The 16727-nt window shown below is 53.8% G+C and overlaps 1 protein-coding gene across 2 annotated transcripts in view; it reads right to left on the reverse strand.

The window, feature by feature from the left end:
* DOCK1 (dedicator of cytokinesis 1) overlaps nt 1-13580 on the reverse strand; it is a 453094-nt gene extending 439514 nt beyond the window's left edge. The window contains exon 1 of one of the 2 annotated variants that reach the window (XM_081074113.1): nt 13402-13580. In XM_081074113.1, the coding sequence (XP_080930239.1) occupies nt 13402-13447 (46 nt within the window). In that variant the 5' untranslated portion in view covers nt 13448-13580. The remainder of the gene's footprint in view (nt 1-13401) is intronic. The other variant, XM_081074112.1, reaches the window with a different exon arrangement.
* Nucleotides 13581-16727: the final 3147 nt, after the last annotated feature.

Below are 16727 nucleotides of genomic sequence, written 5' to 3' on the forward strand. Positions count from 1 at the left end.
CAGACATCTGATGGGTCAAGAGAAGACGCTGGACTAGGTGGTGCCAGGGTTCCACCCGGCTCTAAGTCAGCGTGTGTGTGTGTGTGTGTGTGTGTGTGTGTGTGTGTACACGTCATTCAAAGTATTTTTGAACAGAAGCAGAGGGCAAATCAGGCCCACTGCCCAGCAGGCAGGCTGTATAAAACAAGAAATATTAATAAAAACTGAAAACAAGACTCAAAGGCACGCTTCTGTTTCTTCAGGCTAGAGATGCACTCCCAGCCATGAGATGAATCATTACTAGGTCAGTGATAAAGGCGAAGCCCAGTGAAAATTTTATCACCTGGTCCAAACACTGTTGGAGGATGACACATTGAGAGTCTGCAGAACTGCTGTGCCCGTTGGCACGTAAGCAGCAGAACGTGGTTACACAAACTACGGCCTTTCAACCTGGAAGTACTAATGCAATGCTGCTTATGCCACAATTATCAACACTTTGTCCTTGCGAAAAACTTCCATCCGATCCTTCATTTCCAGGGACTTAGATTCTTCACTCTGAAGGCCCACTCCACATTAATCCCACCTTTAAGCGCTTTCCCATAAATCAGGAGATCAAAGAGAGAAATCGTGCAGACAAATGTTTTAGAGCCCTTGACGGGCGTTTGGTCCCCACTGGTAACTGCTGGTTAGATAAAAAGTGCGAAATGGAGATTTTATGTTCTATTCAACTGGAGGTGACATGGTTGAAGGGGCAGGAATCCCAAAGAAGTGGATTTGTGTTAAATCACTTTCTTTTTTTCGACCTTTCATTGTCCCACCTCACCCCACACATTTCAAGTGCCTCTTGGTCCCAGCTCAGCTGCACCCTGAGCCCGATTCCAGAGCTGAAACTTTCAGGGTCTACGAATCCCCCAATTCTCCACGCTCCACGCACAGGTTATTTCTGAATGGTCCCTTATTTGGAGAAAGCCTGGGAGATTATTTACATCTTTCTACTTTCCATACTGTTTGCATCTTTTCATAATTAGCACCTAATGTTATTACAGAAGTAACAGTCATTGCTTTAAAGTTCAAAGGTCCTAAGACTCTAAGCCAGGGGCCCACAAACTATGACCCACAGGCAAACGCAGACACAGCCTGTTTTTGTACTGCCCATGAGCTAAGGAAGGTTTCCACTAACTTTTTAAAATTGAGATAAAACTCACATAACAAACAATGATTTTAAAATGTATGATTCAGTTGCATTTCGTATATTCACAGCCATGAACTCTATCTAGTTCTATTTTCGTCACCCCCAAAGGAAAGCCCACATCCGCTGAGAAGTCACTCCCCACCCCTTTCCCCCAGCCCATGGCAACTGCTAAGCTGTTTTCTGCGTCTGTGGATTTGCCTCTTCTGGGCACTTCACACAAAGAGAACTCTAACGTCCACGTTCTCCTGGGTCTGGCTTCTGTCACTGACAGAATGTTCTCCTGGTTTATCCAGGTTGTTGTGGTGTGGGTGCCTCGTTCATTTTCAGGGCGGAATAATATTCCACTGTGTGGGCACGCCCCATTTTGTTCATGCCGTCATCCACTGATGGACATTTAAACAGTGTCCCTCTTTGGGTACTGTGAATAGTAACGCGATAGCATCCAAGTACCAGTGCCTGTGCAGGCTCGACTTCGGTCCTTTGGTATATAGACCTAGGAGTGGAATTGCTGGGGCACATGGCATTTCTCTGATCAACTTTTTGAGGAAATGCCAGTTTTCCAGTTGTTACATTTTTTAATGGTTCCATTTTTTTAATGGTTATATACATACCTGCATGGGACCCTCAATTTTGCCTCCTGGCCTGTAAAGCCTAAAGTATTTGTTATTGGACCTCAACAGAAACAAGACCTTCTACAAAGCAGACATGTGTTACTGTTCCTTTTAGCTGTTCAACGCTTTACAAAGTACTTCCACACATATGAGGATGATCGACTTCGATTTCACTGACTTTCCATCAGCACGTTCGGGGGCAGGAAAGAATGGCGGCAAGACCATCCTTTTAGACGACTGGCGGCCCTGCCAGCTGTTCAGAGCCCAGTGCACTGGGGTCCCTCAACGGCCAACAGCTGGAGCCAGGACTCACCCCACTCCCTTCTCAAACCCCGCTCTCCTCTCTCTCCTGCTGGTCCAGCCTCTGCAGTCAACTACACAAACGACTGCACTAAGGAAACACGTTGTTGGAACATGACATTAAAAGGGGACTTGAGAAGTAGTCTTGTATCAGTATTAAACGGAGGGGGTGTTGGGGGGTTCTAGGGACAGTAAAGTCACAGAAGTGCTGATGACGCCAGGTGATCTGAGGACCACTGAATGACACTGTTTGGTTGAACCACCTGACCCGCCAGCATCACCAAATGCGTACGCAGCATGGGACCGACCAGGCATCTGCTAGTTCGGGACAGAGCCCCTTTTTAGGAAGCCTCCCACAGTCGGGGTGGGGAGCTTTAAGGCCGCGGAACCCAATCACCCACTGGATTCCTGAGCTGACTCCACCACATGTCCTGGGAGGGTCACCCATCCAGGGAGGTGACTCCCCAGCAATAGAACTCCTGACACTTTGCTGAGACAGAATCTCTCCGTCCCATCTCCTTCATCCACAAGGCAGGCCAGGGAGTACAGAAAAGAACACAACCCAGCCCTGTCCTCAGGGCCCTCTGTCCAGCGGGGACGTGCGTAAGGAGTGCACCCCCCACACCCCGAGACTGGCGTGCAGGCGTGTCATGGATTTGCACAGAGCAGCATGCAGAAGGTCCCCTCATTCGGCCTAGGTGAGTCAAGAAAGGTTTACAAGTTGAGCTGAGCCCAGCAAAGTTAGATGGGGGGGAGGTAAATAAAGGCTATTTCCAGACAGACAGAAAAGCATATGCCAAGGCCTTCCAGAACCCACGGGGGTGAGTGCCTCAGAGCCCGGCTATGAAAATGCCACCCAACATCACTGAGCTCAGCTGCACTGAGTCCCTTCCCTCGTGCACGTGGGCGGCCCCATGCCCACCTCGCCCTCCCCTTGGCTTCTCCAACCCCCCAAAAAAAACCAATCTGAGGAAACTTGGCAGCCTGGCCATCGTGCCTGGAGGACCACGACGCATTCCTGCCTTTGAAAAATGGGCACAGAACACACATGATGTTAGAAGGACTTGAAAATAAATCTTGTGAAGTTAATAGAAGCACAGCAATTTGGAAGAAAAATCATCACATTTCCCTCCCACTAAATCATTATTTGCCCCTGGTAAAGTCTATTATGTTAAAGAAAATAAGTTATTATTTTAGAAAGGAAAAAAAAGCAGGCTTGATAAGTGCCTTTGTGCCAGCAAATAAAACTCTGAGAGTGAATGCTTGATTTCCTGTATGTATGCCGGTGTCACAGCAGCCTGAACGGTATTCCTCAGACAACACACCGGCTGGGGATGGCCCATAATTCCCCTGGTCCTCTCCGCATCCTTCCTAGGACCTAACCTCAAAACTGCCATCTGTCTCTCAGAAAGGAGAAGAAACACAGCCAGAAACACAGCTGGCTCCTGACCCTCTCCAGGCAGCATGGACACCTGGCCCAAAACACCCCCACCCCCATCCCCACCCCCCAGGCTTCCTTGTTGCTTCCTTCTAATCCTCTTGCTCAAACACACCCAGCAGAAATCAGGTCCTGCAGGTTTCTAACTCTTCTTCCCAGATATGCAGGAAAGACTCTGCTTCTAGTAATAAGGCAGCAGCACTGTGAGCACAGGCTGTGGGGTGTCGAGGGCGACCTTGGTGCCACTCCCAGCACTTCGTCAGTGGTTCCCCACGGGAGCCCTCTTGCCCCCAGGGACACGCGGCACGGTCTGGAGCTATTTGGGGTGTTCACAACTGAGGGAAGGGCTTGCTATTGGGATCCAGTGCACAATTCACAGGACAGCCCTGCGCCACAGAAAGGCACCCAATCCAGAATGTCAACAGGAAGCAGGTCAGACCCTGCCGCCCAGGCCAACCTGGCCATCACAGTCCGGGCTGTGACCGGGCAGCCTCCACTGGGAGTAACTTCTTGGTAGTGAAGGCACTGAATATTCGCAGGGACAATGCCCTGGGCCTCAGACAGGTCACTTCCCGGGCAGTGCCAGCTACCACTGGGCAGAGCTGGGCCCCTCCTCCACATTCAGGGCCAGCTGCTCCAGGGCCCTTGCTACGCCCACTGAACAGCTCATCCCTGGGCCACACAGCTCCATCAGCCCAGTCTGCTGAGGGCATTCTGGTTAAAGAAATGAAGAAGGGGACCCACAGCACTATGAGTTCTGGGGGACCCCAGGTCTCCTCAATCCTGACTCCCTCCTGTCCCTGGACCATGCTTGCCCCCCCACCCATGCTCTCTCTACTCCTCTCCCCACCCTGCCCCCTCTTCTGCCTCAACACTTCCAGGCCCTGGGGACTCAGGGCCATTCTTTCTGAGCCCTCAGCCCTTACACACACTTGTCCCCCCAGCCCAGGATTACAAAAAAGGGACAGTCTCTTCCAGAAGGGGTCAGGAGGCCCACGCCTGCAATCCTGGGGAGGTGGGAGGAGGCACAATCCCTAACAAGCAAAGGTAGGAGGGAGGAAATCAAAGAGCGGGACCTGGGACCAGCCAGGCGGACAGGAGCGGAGCAGGAATTGAGGCCAGGAAGGCCATTGTAAAGGGTTGCCAATCCCGTCAGCCACCGTCTGAGAACTTAGATCAAAACCTAACAGTTTAGCCATGAAAAAAACCAAATAGACAATCAAACAGATCCACACCCCCTGAAAACTGTAGAGTTTGAAAGCGAAAAGCGAGCCTCAGTGGAGATAAGGCTAATTATAGGTCATTGCCCTCACGCTGTGGATGGGCCACGTGTCTGACTGCCGGGTGCTGCCCACCTGCTGAGGGGCGCTGGGCGCGTGACCCGCCTGCACAGGTACCAACTTTCTCTCCACACTGTGACAAACCTGAATTCTGAAAGACCACTAGCTCCAAGAACTGCAGATAATAGACTGCTGACCTTGTACCAGAATATAAGCCCCATGAGAGTGGCTCTGGATCCCCAGTGTCTAAAGGAAAAACTGGGAGCAAACCGGAAGAAAGGGAGGCGGAGGGGAAAGGGCAGGGGTTCTCTGAAGGCAGTTTTCTGTTGTCTCTAATTTCTCTGCTGCTTATGACAGTTGCATGTGTCCCTCAGGCTGGGACACACGTACCACCTTCGCCACCATTCATCTCTACTGGTGGTTCAGCTGCCCAGGTCAGCTGCTTATGCAGAATTCTCATCCGCTCACAGTATTAATCAATTACTAGACAACTTGCCTAGTGACAAATAAAATAAAAATTGCAAAACCTTAGGAAAAGTAACGCTCACAAGTGCACGCTGCCCCTTTCCAATTCAAAAGTGATCCAAAGCATCACCATAAAGGACATGGTTTTTCCCTAACAAGCTAACATCGCCAAGCTAAGTAAGCATTAATAGTGTCACGTTGAGCAGTGCTGTCTCCTTCCGCAAGCTGGTCCACACTCACTATCTGGCCAACTGCTCCGGGCACAGTGCAGGCGAAGCACTATTACTGTCCCCTCTCCCAGGTGAAGGGCCTGAGGCCCGGAGGGCACACGAGGTGCCAGGAAGTGTCGCACTCGGGCCTGCCTTTAGTACACCACCTTCTGCAACCCAAAGCATTCAACAGATACAGGGAAGGGGTCTGGAGGTGCCATGAACATTTTAGGATGACAGAATCGGAAGTGCCAGACGAATAGGAAGATGAGTCACTTAGAAAGCAGTTTTCCTTACGCTCACCGCCCCCAGGAGCACCCCTGTGGGTTAGGTACACGGAGAACACGTGAAGCCGTAGGACCTAAGGAGCAGAACACGCACAAGCTAAGGCAGGAGAGAGGAAAAAGAGCCGCGTCTGTCCTCAGCCACACCGTGCCGCGGCTTTGCAGGACTCTGGACACCTGTTCTGCCAGGTGACTCTCAGGGACAACCAGGTGTGAGACCTTGCAGCCCCTCCCCGCTCTCAGAGCCTACGGCGCTAAGGGTCCCTCGTTACTCTCCTGATCAGTGGGAAGTGAGATGACCGAGCACGTGGAGGAAACGCACAGCCTCCTTCCAGTCTGTGCTGCGCACACCAGGCGCCCCCTCCGAGCCCCACGTGCCATTAGGTCCGGACGGGCAACGAGCTCTGGGCAAAGGAATGCGAGCCGACGGGCACCACCTCCCAGCCAAGCCTAACGCAGAAAGGAAATCACGACACGTAGGTGTGCGTATGCAATGGGCCTAACGCATCCAAGGAAGTTAAACAAAATCGCTCAGGACGCATGTACATTTGGGATCACGCTCCTGAGGAAAAGCAGCAGCAAATGGCAACTGTACCAACCAATGGCACCGGGAGAGAGAAAGACCCGAGTGACAGTTCTGACGAGAGGCTTGATTGTCCACGGAAGCTTCAGAGATCTGCCTTCACCTGGCCCTGCCAGGACGCCAACCTCAGAGGGACATTAAGTTCCAGGGAATCCACTAAACATCTCCGCCACCATCGACCCTCGCCTCTCAGCAGCAGGGCTGCCAAAGCGATGGGGCCAGCGGGTGCTGCTGCAACCTGGGAGTCAGATGGGGGCTGGGAGAGCCTGCCAATTAGAGAGTCAGTCTGAGGCAGCACCAGTCTTCTCCTTCCAATCAGTAAAGAATGAAACGAACATTTATCAAGCACAGACGGGGCCAGCTGTGTGCTGGGTGACCTCCCTTTTTCCCCAGAACTGCCCAACAAGGTGAGTTGTTATCACCAGTCTTACAAAGGAGAAGCCTAAGGGAAACAACTCACCCAGGGTCACCTGGCTAGTAGGAGATGGAGCTGAAATTCGAAGAGGGACCTCAGGCCCCCAAACCTGTGATCTTCTGGCACAAACCGTATGCTGAGAGAAAACACCCTTTTCTCCCCAAGGCACCACGATGAAAATTTAACAAGCTGATAGACATCTGTCTAGGATGAAACCATCTGCCTTTTGACATTCAGCACCCCACGTAAGTAGATGACTGCAGAATGCCCTGCTGCCAAATGGGTGCTTATAGGTAATCAAGAAGCACCTGTCATCCATTTGTCACAAGCCAACACCCTCCCCTGCCCCCTTAGCTACTGAAATTACGGCGCTCCCATGACTGCCCAGGGCCACTGCGGGCTGTGCGTGGTGTCACCGGCTTGGAGGCGCCAGCCTCATGGTCTGCACAGTGAAGGGCAACCCCTGGAGTCGTGCGCTGGGCCAACAGCGAGTATGCGATATCAGCACCAAAGGCCTCCTGCCATCACCGGGGGGCTGGGGTTCCAGGACCACAGTGAGCCTGGCCACTCCACTCACACTCAAAAACAGAAACGCAGAGAAACTGGAAATCAACCCTTGCAGGATGTCTTAGTCTCCCAGGAGCCACCTCAGGAGAGCGGGGAGGTGGGGGGTGAGGGGGCAGCTGGAAAGACCGCCCTGGGGAGGGGCCTTCCCCTGGCGAGCTCGCAAGGTGAGTGACCACACTTACAAAACAGCACAGCTTCCCTCCTCGTCTCCAGCTACCTGCCGGTGTTGTCCTGTCTGACTACAAGGAGTGCCCAGGTTTCAACACACAAACCAATGAGAGTCCTTAAGTCAGATTCCATGAGCCTTGTGAAGGGAGGGAGGCTTACACTGTGAGCAGCCACCTCTCACTGCTCAGGTGTCCCCGAAGCACTGGGGACCGGCAACCTCACCAAAAAAAATCACCCAGGTGGGGCCATGGAAGAAAGTGAAAATTCAGAAGAAAAGTCTCATGTCCTGATAATCATAATGTTGTGGGCTAACTTGTGCCCCCCTCCCCCAATTCAAACACTGAAGTTCTAACCCAGTACCTCAGAATGTGACGGTATTTGGAGAAAGGGTCCTCAGAGAAGTGATTAAGGTGAGGTCATAAGGATGGGCTCCCCTCATCCAGTGTCAGTGATAGGATAGTTAGGTAGGTAGATAGAAATAGGTAGATAGATAGAAATGAGCAGAAAGAGGAACTTAGTCCCAGTTAGAAGGCATCTGGCACCTGCCCTGCGGGATTCCAGGTTTACACATACCCCTAGGGGATGTGATTACACGTGCCCCTAAACCAAGGGGACGTGTTTACACATGCCCCTACATCAAAGAAAAGCATTGCTCAATACCAGAGAAGGCAGGACTAGGCACCGCAGGGGGAGAAGGAGAGATAAGAGAAGGGAGAGGGGGAGGCAATTCTACCCATAAGGCTGTCTGGCTTCCTTGGGTCAGCCCAGCTCAAGGATGGACTGTAATCAGGGAAATGAAAATCCAACCCACAATGACACACTGCTGCTGAAACAGACAGCAGGGCAACGACAACGAATGCTGGCGAGAATGTCACAGAGAAGCAGATCACATATACATGGCTGCTGGGAATGGGAAACGGTACAGCTCTGGAAAAGTTTGGCAGTTTCTTAGAAAGCTAAAGTTGTAGGCAACGACCATACAACTCAGCAGTTCCACTCATGGGCATTGATCCCAGCAAATGAAGGCTTAACATTCACACAAAAACCTGTACACGGAGGTTCACAGCAGCTGACTGTATGGATATCACACCCTGGTTCTGAGAGAATACTGTATTGCACAAGATATAACCTTGGGGAAATGGGTAATGGGCACATGGAATCTCTCTGTAGTGTTTCTTACAAGTACACGCATCTATAATTATCTGAAAATACAAAGTTTAATGAAAAAAGAGAAAGAAGGAGAGGGAAGGAAGGAGGAAAGAGGGAAGGAAAGGAGGGAGGAAGGGATGGAGGGAAGGAGGAAGGAAGGAAAGAAGGAAAGAAGGAAGGAAGGAAGAAAGGAAAGAAAGAGTGTGCACATGTCCGTGGGTACTGTGACTCTCTGATGGACCCCGCGAAAGACTAAGGACGGCCGTTTTCTTTCTCTGGGTTTTTACTCTCTGAATCGTCAGTGGTCACAGAAAACAAGAGGAAGAACTACTCTCACACCCTAAGACAATCCTGCTAAGATGTCTGATATTCTAGGCAAACACTGGCACAACAATAAATTTAAAATGTATATAATATTTCCAAAGTAAAACCAGGTTTGTAGAACTATAATATGCCCTAATTTGGTTTTCCTGCAACTCCAGTGAAGGAAAATGTCTGCATTTCTATTTACTTACGATCAAATCTAATTGTCTTCCCTGACATTGCAACTTGCTTGCTACTCTGGATAACAAAAGAGATCTCTCTGCAATTCCCACACTTCCAAATTTATTTGGATATTACACTATTCCTAGCAAGTGTCACTCAGAGCTACTCTGAATACACACAAGTCATGCTCCCCACACCCAGCAAATGTCACTTCCCCCCAGTACAGGGGCAAAACACACCATTAAGAGACCAACTTTTGAAGAAAAGCATTCTTTCCACAACCATGACTGTTAAGTCCTAGCAGAAAATGACTTGTTGCTACCTTTCCAAACTGGGCTTTAGTAAATAATTGATAAAGCAACACCCCGAGAGCGTGGCTTCTCAGCAGCGCCCCGCGCTCTGTCTGCACTGTCTCAATGAACCCTCACTGGCTTCTGCAGTGGGCAGGCTTAGCTCTGCTTTCCAGAGCAGGAAACTGAGGCTAAGAAAGCGTGAGTCATTTGCTCACGGGTCACTTAATGAACGAGACTTCAAGGTGTCTGCGGGGCCAACTCCGAGCTCTGGGTGGGTGCAGCCAGAGTGCAGTGCATACTTGGGTTCCCTAGGGGCTCAGACAGCTTCCTAACAAGGCTCAGCGCTAGAAAAAGAACCTTCCTGTCCCCCCAAGCTGCTCTCCACACAGCCCATTAGTTCTCCATCGCTGCCCTGACAGACTAGCACACCCTGAGCAGCTCCAAACCGCCCACATTTAGGATCTCACAGTGCTCCAGGTCAGACAGCAGTGGCTCTGGGTCTCAAAGTCAAGGTGTTAGCAGGCTGGGCTGCTACAGAAGCTCTGGGATGAATGGCTCCCAGGCTCATCCGGGGTGTTGGCAGAATCCAGCTGTGACTGTACGACTGAGGCACCTGATTCCTGGCTGGCAGTCGCTGGAGGCCACCTTAGCCCCTGGGGCCTCCCCGCGGTCCTTACAAGTGGGCCCTAAACCTCAGGGCCACCAGCCCTGTGACTCTGTTCCTGAGTCCGTCTTCGGTGACCGGCCAGACACAGTCCTCTGGTTTCTGGGCCCGTGTGGACAATGCAGGGTCATCTCTCCATCCAGGTTCGTGACCTTAATCACATCTCAAAGGCCCTCTGCCATGTCATATGTCATTTTCCGCGGTTCTGGGGATTAGAGTATGGACGTGTGTTGGGGTGGGGGGCATTATGCTGCCTGTAACACCAGCCTCAGGTGTGACTGGAGAACATGCCGCACGCAGCTTTCTACCTAATCTTAGGGCCAGGATCTGTATGAACACCAACTTCATTCGTGTTGGAACGGGAGACTCTGCCTAGTTGGGGAGGCGGGGGGGGGGGGCTGATGGAAAAGTTCATCCGCCCCAAGCTCTTGGTATGACGACTAGGTCCAAGTTCATGCTCACGGTAGTCAGCCAGATCTGTAAACACTGACCCTCCAAACTCAAGTCCAGGGGGGTAAATTAAAGGCTGGCAAATTTAATGGGCAACCCCCACGGGAATGATTGGGGGTGGGGGGAACCAGCATTTCCTGCCCTTGCTGTTTACGCCTTTCCCAATTTTACAAAATAAATAAATAACTGAAGTGTGTCATTTACAGACAATGCTTCTAACCGCTTCCAAGCTCACAAACAATGAGCTGTGATTCATGTTTCCAAATGAGATGGAGTTTTATCATTTTCTTTCCCCTCGTGATTCATTCATCGGCCAAGCCAGTGGCCAGAGTGGAACCACGGGAGCCCTTCTAGAGAAATGCAGCTCTGCTCTTAGGCTCCTCAAAAACAGTGGTCGGGAAGGGGGACCTCCAGTAATTTTCCCTCAGGCTGAAATGGCCAGTCAGCAAATGGGACTGAACCCCCGCACCCCACACTCACACCTCCCATTCAGCACCCGGGAGACCCAGTGGAAGCCTCTAGGGCAGAGGCCACAAGCCCGCATCCCGCCACCCTCTGCCATCCTCTGCCATCCTCTGCCCCAAACTGGAGTTCCAGGCCTGTGGCCGCTCCTAGCAGGGGGTTCTAGGTATTTAAAGCTGCTTGGGATGCTGAGGGAGTTGTACTGTCTTGTCACTTCCACCCAGTTCAGCGGTCTCATCCCCACCTGGAAAAATTAAGCACACCAGCCTGCTCTCTCCTCTACCTGGCAGCCATTTACACCCTTCCTAGAATTGCCTGGAAAAACCTTCCTGGTCGCTTTTCTTTGGAAACTTGCCAACATGGAGTTTTCTTAAGACCAAAGCTGCGATGTTCAAGTCACCGCAGTGAGTGCTAGCAGAGCTTCTGGAAGGCATGTGACTTAACACGGAGGAGCACAGCTGTGTTCTAGCCCACAGCTGCCTCCCCCAGGAGGACACCCTGCTTTCTCCATCTGCAAACCTTCCCCCTTGGTCTTCTCTGGACATGACATTCAAGCCATTCTACAGCTGTCCACACGTGCGGCATCCTCAGTGACACCCTGCAGGCCAGCCTGAGAGCTAAGGAAGGGTATCAAGGTGTCTGATAGTGATGCGCCCCAAAGAGAAGTCCCTCCCCACGCACCCCTCCCCGTCCATCTCCTCCTCAGTCTCTCTGGAGGAGGAGTGTCTGTACCCAGCTGTCCTCGTAGACATCTCTGCAGGTTCACCACACGCCATGCTGGCCCAGGCAGAACCTTCACCCCAACCCTCCCTCATCAGATGCAGACTCATGGGGACGTTTCCATCAGGACTCACCATGGAATGAACCCACCCAGGGGTGCACAGGGTGCTTCTTATCTACTCAGCACCCAGTCAGGAAGCCCCTGACCTGCGTGCGTGTTTGAGCCTCAGCTTGATGGCCTCTAAGACAGGAGTGGGAGGGGAGCTCAGCCACAGTGGTCCTGAATCAAGGAGCCCCACCCCCACCCCAGCCCCATGTGTGAAACAAGCTGAGAGGGGGACCTAGCACTGTCTCAGGACTGTTCCCTGCCACTGCCCAAGCTGGCTGCACTGTATGTCCCTGACACCTAGCAGAGATAAGCAGCTGGAGTCACAGAGAGTCCTGGGGGCTGGAGCCACCCCCCAAGACTTCTTAAAAGTCAGAGGGCCAAGACTGAAGCAGAGCAGCGGTGGGCATGGGCAAGACACCCCTGGAGCAGGGAGGGCACTGCAGAGACAGGAGGTCTGGACCCCTAGGAAGACAGCCTGGCGGGGAGGGGAGGCCAAGGTCACAAAAGGCTTTACAAGTCAAGCAGAGTCTGACCGGCTGAGGCTGGTGGTCAGAGTTCTTGGGGTTGCCCAATCCAAGAAAAGTGAGGCTGAAAACCAACTGGGAAGATCCAGGGTGGGGAAGGCAGGCACCGCCAGACTGGAGATGGGGTGGGCAAGACAGAGAAGGCAGGAACCCAGGGGCCTTGGCATGCCCGGAAATGCCCTGAGGAGGACAGCAGGCCAGGCACGGCTGGGGGTCCCTTTTACCACTAAGGACGGCCTGCCTCTGGAATGTGTACTGGGGTCTGAAAGGTAAACTTGCAACCGGACACCCCCTACTCTCCTCAGGAAACGACAAAGAGCAGTGGAGCCGCCAAAACAGGTCCCGCCCTCCCCGACAAGCCCTCCGTGGGCCCGGGGACACCAGAGCGCCCTGCCGTGCCTCTGCCAGGGTCCGCACAGTCCAGGGGAGGGCCCCCAAGTGGCGGGCAGCCCATCGGCCGCCCGGGTCGCGTGCCACTTCCCACTGGCGGAGAGCACAATTCTTCTCTTTGATCCCTGCCACTTGAAACTGTCCCCCGGAGCCCGAGACCCCGAACACAACTTCACCTAAAAGCAGCAAGGCGGGACAAAACAAGGACCCGGGCTTCCCGGCCGGGCCCAGCACAGCTGCAGGCTTGGCCCGGGGCAGACCGGGACCTAGGACTTAGGGGCGCCCGGGCGGCTGGAAGGCTCCACCGCCGGGGCGCCCGCCCGAGAACTGGATGTCGGAGGGGCCACCCGGGAAGTGACACAACCTGCCCCCGTCCCCGCGTGTCCCCAGCCCGGCCGGCGCGTGCTCTGGCGGGGGCGGGGGGACAGCGTGCGCCCGGGGTCCCAGCGGGCAGTGCCTGGCGAGGGGGTGCGCTGCGGCCGGGCCGGGCGGCGGGGGGGGGGGGACCGCGCGGGGCGCCCGTTCCGCCGCGGCGGCCACTCCGCGTCCCGCCCGCGTCGCCGCCACAGGCTCCCGGCGCCCCCGCCCGCGCCCGCGCCCCGGGAAGTTGGAGCGAGTGGCCGGCGGCGGGCAGGCCCCGCGCGAGGTCGGCGCGCTGCTCACCCACGCCGTACTTCTCCTCCCGCTTGGTGGGCACCCAGCGCGTCATGGCGCCGCCGGGACAGCCGCCGCCGCTGGTCGGGCAGGAAACTCCGCGCCTAGTCCGCCATTTTCCATTCCTTTCGGGCCGCGACAGGATGGGGAGGAAAAAGTTTGCGGCGGAGGCGGTGTCATGTGGGACGGGGCGGGCGGAGCGTCGCGGGCCGGATGGGAAAGGCCGGGAGCGCGGGCGAGAGGCGGGACGGCCGGGAGGGATGCGCTCGCGCCCAGACCAGCCCGGGGGGGCCCAGGACCGCCGCCCGCCCGGGGCCTCGGGACCGCTCCCCGTCCTGGGGGACTCAGCTCTGTCACCCGCACCCCCACCCTGTCCCCACGCTCAGGGCTAAGGGACACCCCAGAGCAGCATCCCAGCGGGGACGTCCCTTTTCATTATCAGCGGAGTTTCCGTGACTCAGTGAGTCCCCCTGAGTCTGGACGTCGTACAAGGCGAGGGGTGCGCCCTGGCGGGGTGGGAGGGAGGAAGCCTGCGGTTTGCTCCGCTCCGGGGTGTTTGCTCAGACAGCCGCCCGGTGATGTAAGGTCCGCATTGGTGGAGAGTCCTGGAGCGGAGCAAACCCGGGAGGAGCCTTCCAGAGCACATGGTTCATTCATTCATTTGATAAACATTAAGTGAGCACCTACCCAGTGCCAGCCTGTGCCACGATCACGAAGCAGCCAGGTTAGCGGGTGGGGAGGTGATGGTCAGGTAACAACAGATGGATAGGTTGGTCTTGGTACCGGGCAGGACCCCCAGGTGGGTGAGAGGAGATGCTTCCGCGCTTGTCAGGAAGTGCTTTACAGGGACATGGCCCCTGGCTGGAGTGTTGAATAAGTGGTTACCCAAAGAGGCGGAAGGAGAGGCAGGCAAAGCCTAGCTATGGCAGGAGAGCTCAGCCTCCTTGGGTTAACCTTCTGCTAGTTCAGTAGGACTCAAGATCTGTGAAGTGGGGGAAGAGAGGAAGTGGGAGAGATGCTGGCTGAGAAAGGAAGCCTCAGGCCAGGCCTAGGGCAGGCACGCATGGCCTCCTAGGAATTTGGTCTTCACCCCAGTAGGTAAGTTCTCAGACTTTCATGTTTTTCACACCAGGAAAAATTGGGGCTTCAGATTTCTCTAAGGAAAAACTTAAAACAACATACATACCTATTTATTTTTACCCTAATTTCAGAAAAGAATTGAAAGGTTAAAGGAAATAGCCTCAGAATGAAGGCAGCACATTAAATGGAGTAAATTTAGTTTCATGGAATATTAACTGACTGTCCTTTTCCCTCTCGTGCCCCCGAGAACCAGTGACAACGGCAGTCGGCCTGGGATCCTTCAAGGATTGGAGGAAGGAAGGAAAAAGGATGGAAGGCTCCATGGAATAGGGATACTGCTAGGTGGCAGAGCTGGGGAGGGGGTCGGTACGGCCTGGGGAGGGCCAAGTGGGCCCCCGCTCTGCTGAAGGGAATACCATCGCTTGGATAACCTGTGATGTGGCAATTGGTGGTAGATCAAGCGCAGATTCATAGGAAGTTACAGGCCTTGTTTTACTGATAAGGAACTTAAGTGCCACGGAGGGAAGGGCCTGGGCTCTGATCACACACACTTAACGCCCTCTGTGGAAATTAGAAACCTCGGGGGCTCAGGCCTGAACCATGGCCTGGTGATTCTGACCCGGTGACGGAGAAGCTACTGTGAATATGCTTGCAGGAGAAGTACAGTGCTCCGAGACAAAGGACATGGCGGCCTGACCTACTCTAGGCCAGGGGCATCCCCTGAGGAAACAAGGTCAGCCCAGGCTTTAAGGCGAAGCAGGAACCAGCGAAGTGAACTGCCGAGGGAACAGCATATGAAAGACCCTGGAGTAGGAGAAACACAAACCTTCAAGGAATCGTATGGCTAAAGCACAGGGAACAATGGGAAAGGGGCACAAAATGAGCCTGCAGCAGAAGGGCCCTCGAGGCCTTGCTAGGAACTCAGATTCTCCAAAGAAAACCTGGAAAACAAATTTGGATTGTACTTACCATCTTTTCTGCCCAGTTTCAATTTGGAGGGTGTGGCTCTGTTGCCCAAAAAGGGTTTGCTGCCCAACGTGAGTGGCAGCTGATACTTCGACATGGGCTTTTGGGGAAAGTGCGATGTTTTTAATGCGGAGTCAGCTCCCAGGAGGCCCCACTCAAGTCTGTCTCTTGGATCCAGGGTTTGGGGCGGGTGTTTGAGGGGTTCGGGGAAACATGCAGAAGCTCTGGCTGGGCAAGTTTTCACTGGAGGACCCGGAACTTGGCCGTTTATCAGAAAAGGCTTCGGGACTGGATCTTCCCTGACACCAGATGATTCGCTTTTGAAAGGGTTACGGTGTTCAAGTTCCGGTTATGTTCGGGTTCTGTGGTTCCCTGGGGCGGGAGGGGAGGGAGTGAGCCTTTGGTTCCGGGTACCGCTGGAGGTCAGAGTTCTCTCTTCTGTGCATGCTTCAGCTGCCTGACCTGTGGGTTTGGGCCTGCTGTCCCTGGAAAGCAATGCAATATCTTCTTAGAAACAGGACGGGGCCATCTGGAGCTGGTTCTGCGCTTACAGGTCCGCAGTGGGGAAGATGGCACGTTGCAGTGAAAGACCAAGGGCTTGAGCGTCACGCCAAACTGGGAGGCCTGGCTTCACCGTTGCCAGCTGCATGACCATTCTCCTTGGGTGTCTGGCCATTCTTCTGTTTCCAGGCCTTGGGGTTCTGATAGTCCTGTATATAAATGAGGACTCATCATACCAACTTCACAGGCTCTTCTGAGGACCGCAGGAGAAGGCGTGGCTACACAGGTAAGACACTAACTGGTTGGCGTTCTCATCTGACACTACCTCATGATTCACCTTTTCTAGAATAGTTGCCACTTTCCCACGGATAAAGGTTACCCAATGGATATACAAGTAAGTGTGGTGCGGGATTTGTGTGCTTTTGTAAGACTGTCGTATTCATTTCTAAAAGCGAACTTAAAAATTTCAGATAGATCGTGAACTGTGTTTCACACAATGAGGTTTTGGCCCCATTGTCACGATATGGGTCCCATCGTGGCTGAGAAGCTGTACGTGTGGCCACAGTCCCCGCAGCTCTGAGAAGGTTCGTCAGCCTTTCCTGGCTGACTCCCGCACTGGTCTCATCTTGCGACTCTAAATTGAGTTTGTGGCCCTGGCTCCTTGCCCTGTGGTGGCATGAGCACGGGACTGGCTCCACCTCCGGTTCCAGGAGCTCTGCAGGTGGTTGGCCTTTTTAACTCCTGAGTTGACATGGCTGGGCCACAGATCTCAGCCATACCTCCCGGCT

This window comes from Rhinolophus hipposideros (genome assembly GCF_964194185.1).
Source record: "Rhinolophus hipposideros genome assembly, chromosome: 15".
Taxonomy (NCBI): domain Eukaryota; kingdom Metazoa; phylum Chordata; class Mammalia; order Chiroptera; family Rhinolophidae; genus Rhinolophus; species Rhinolophus hipposideros.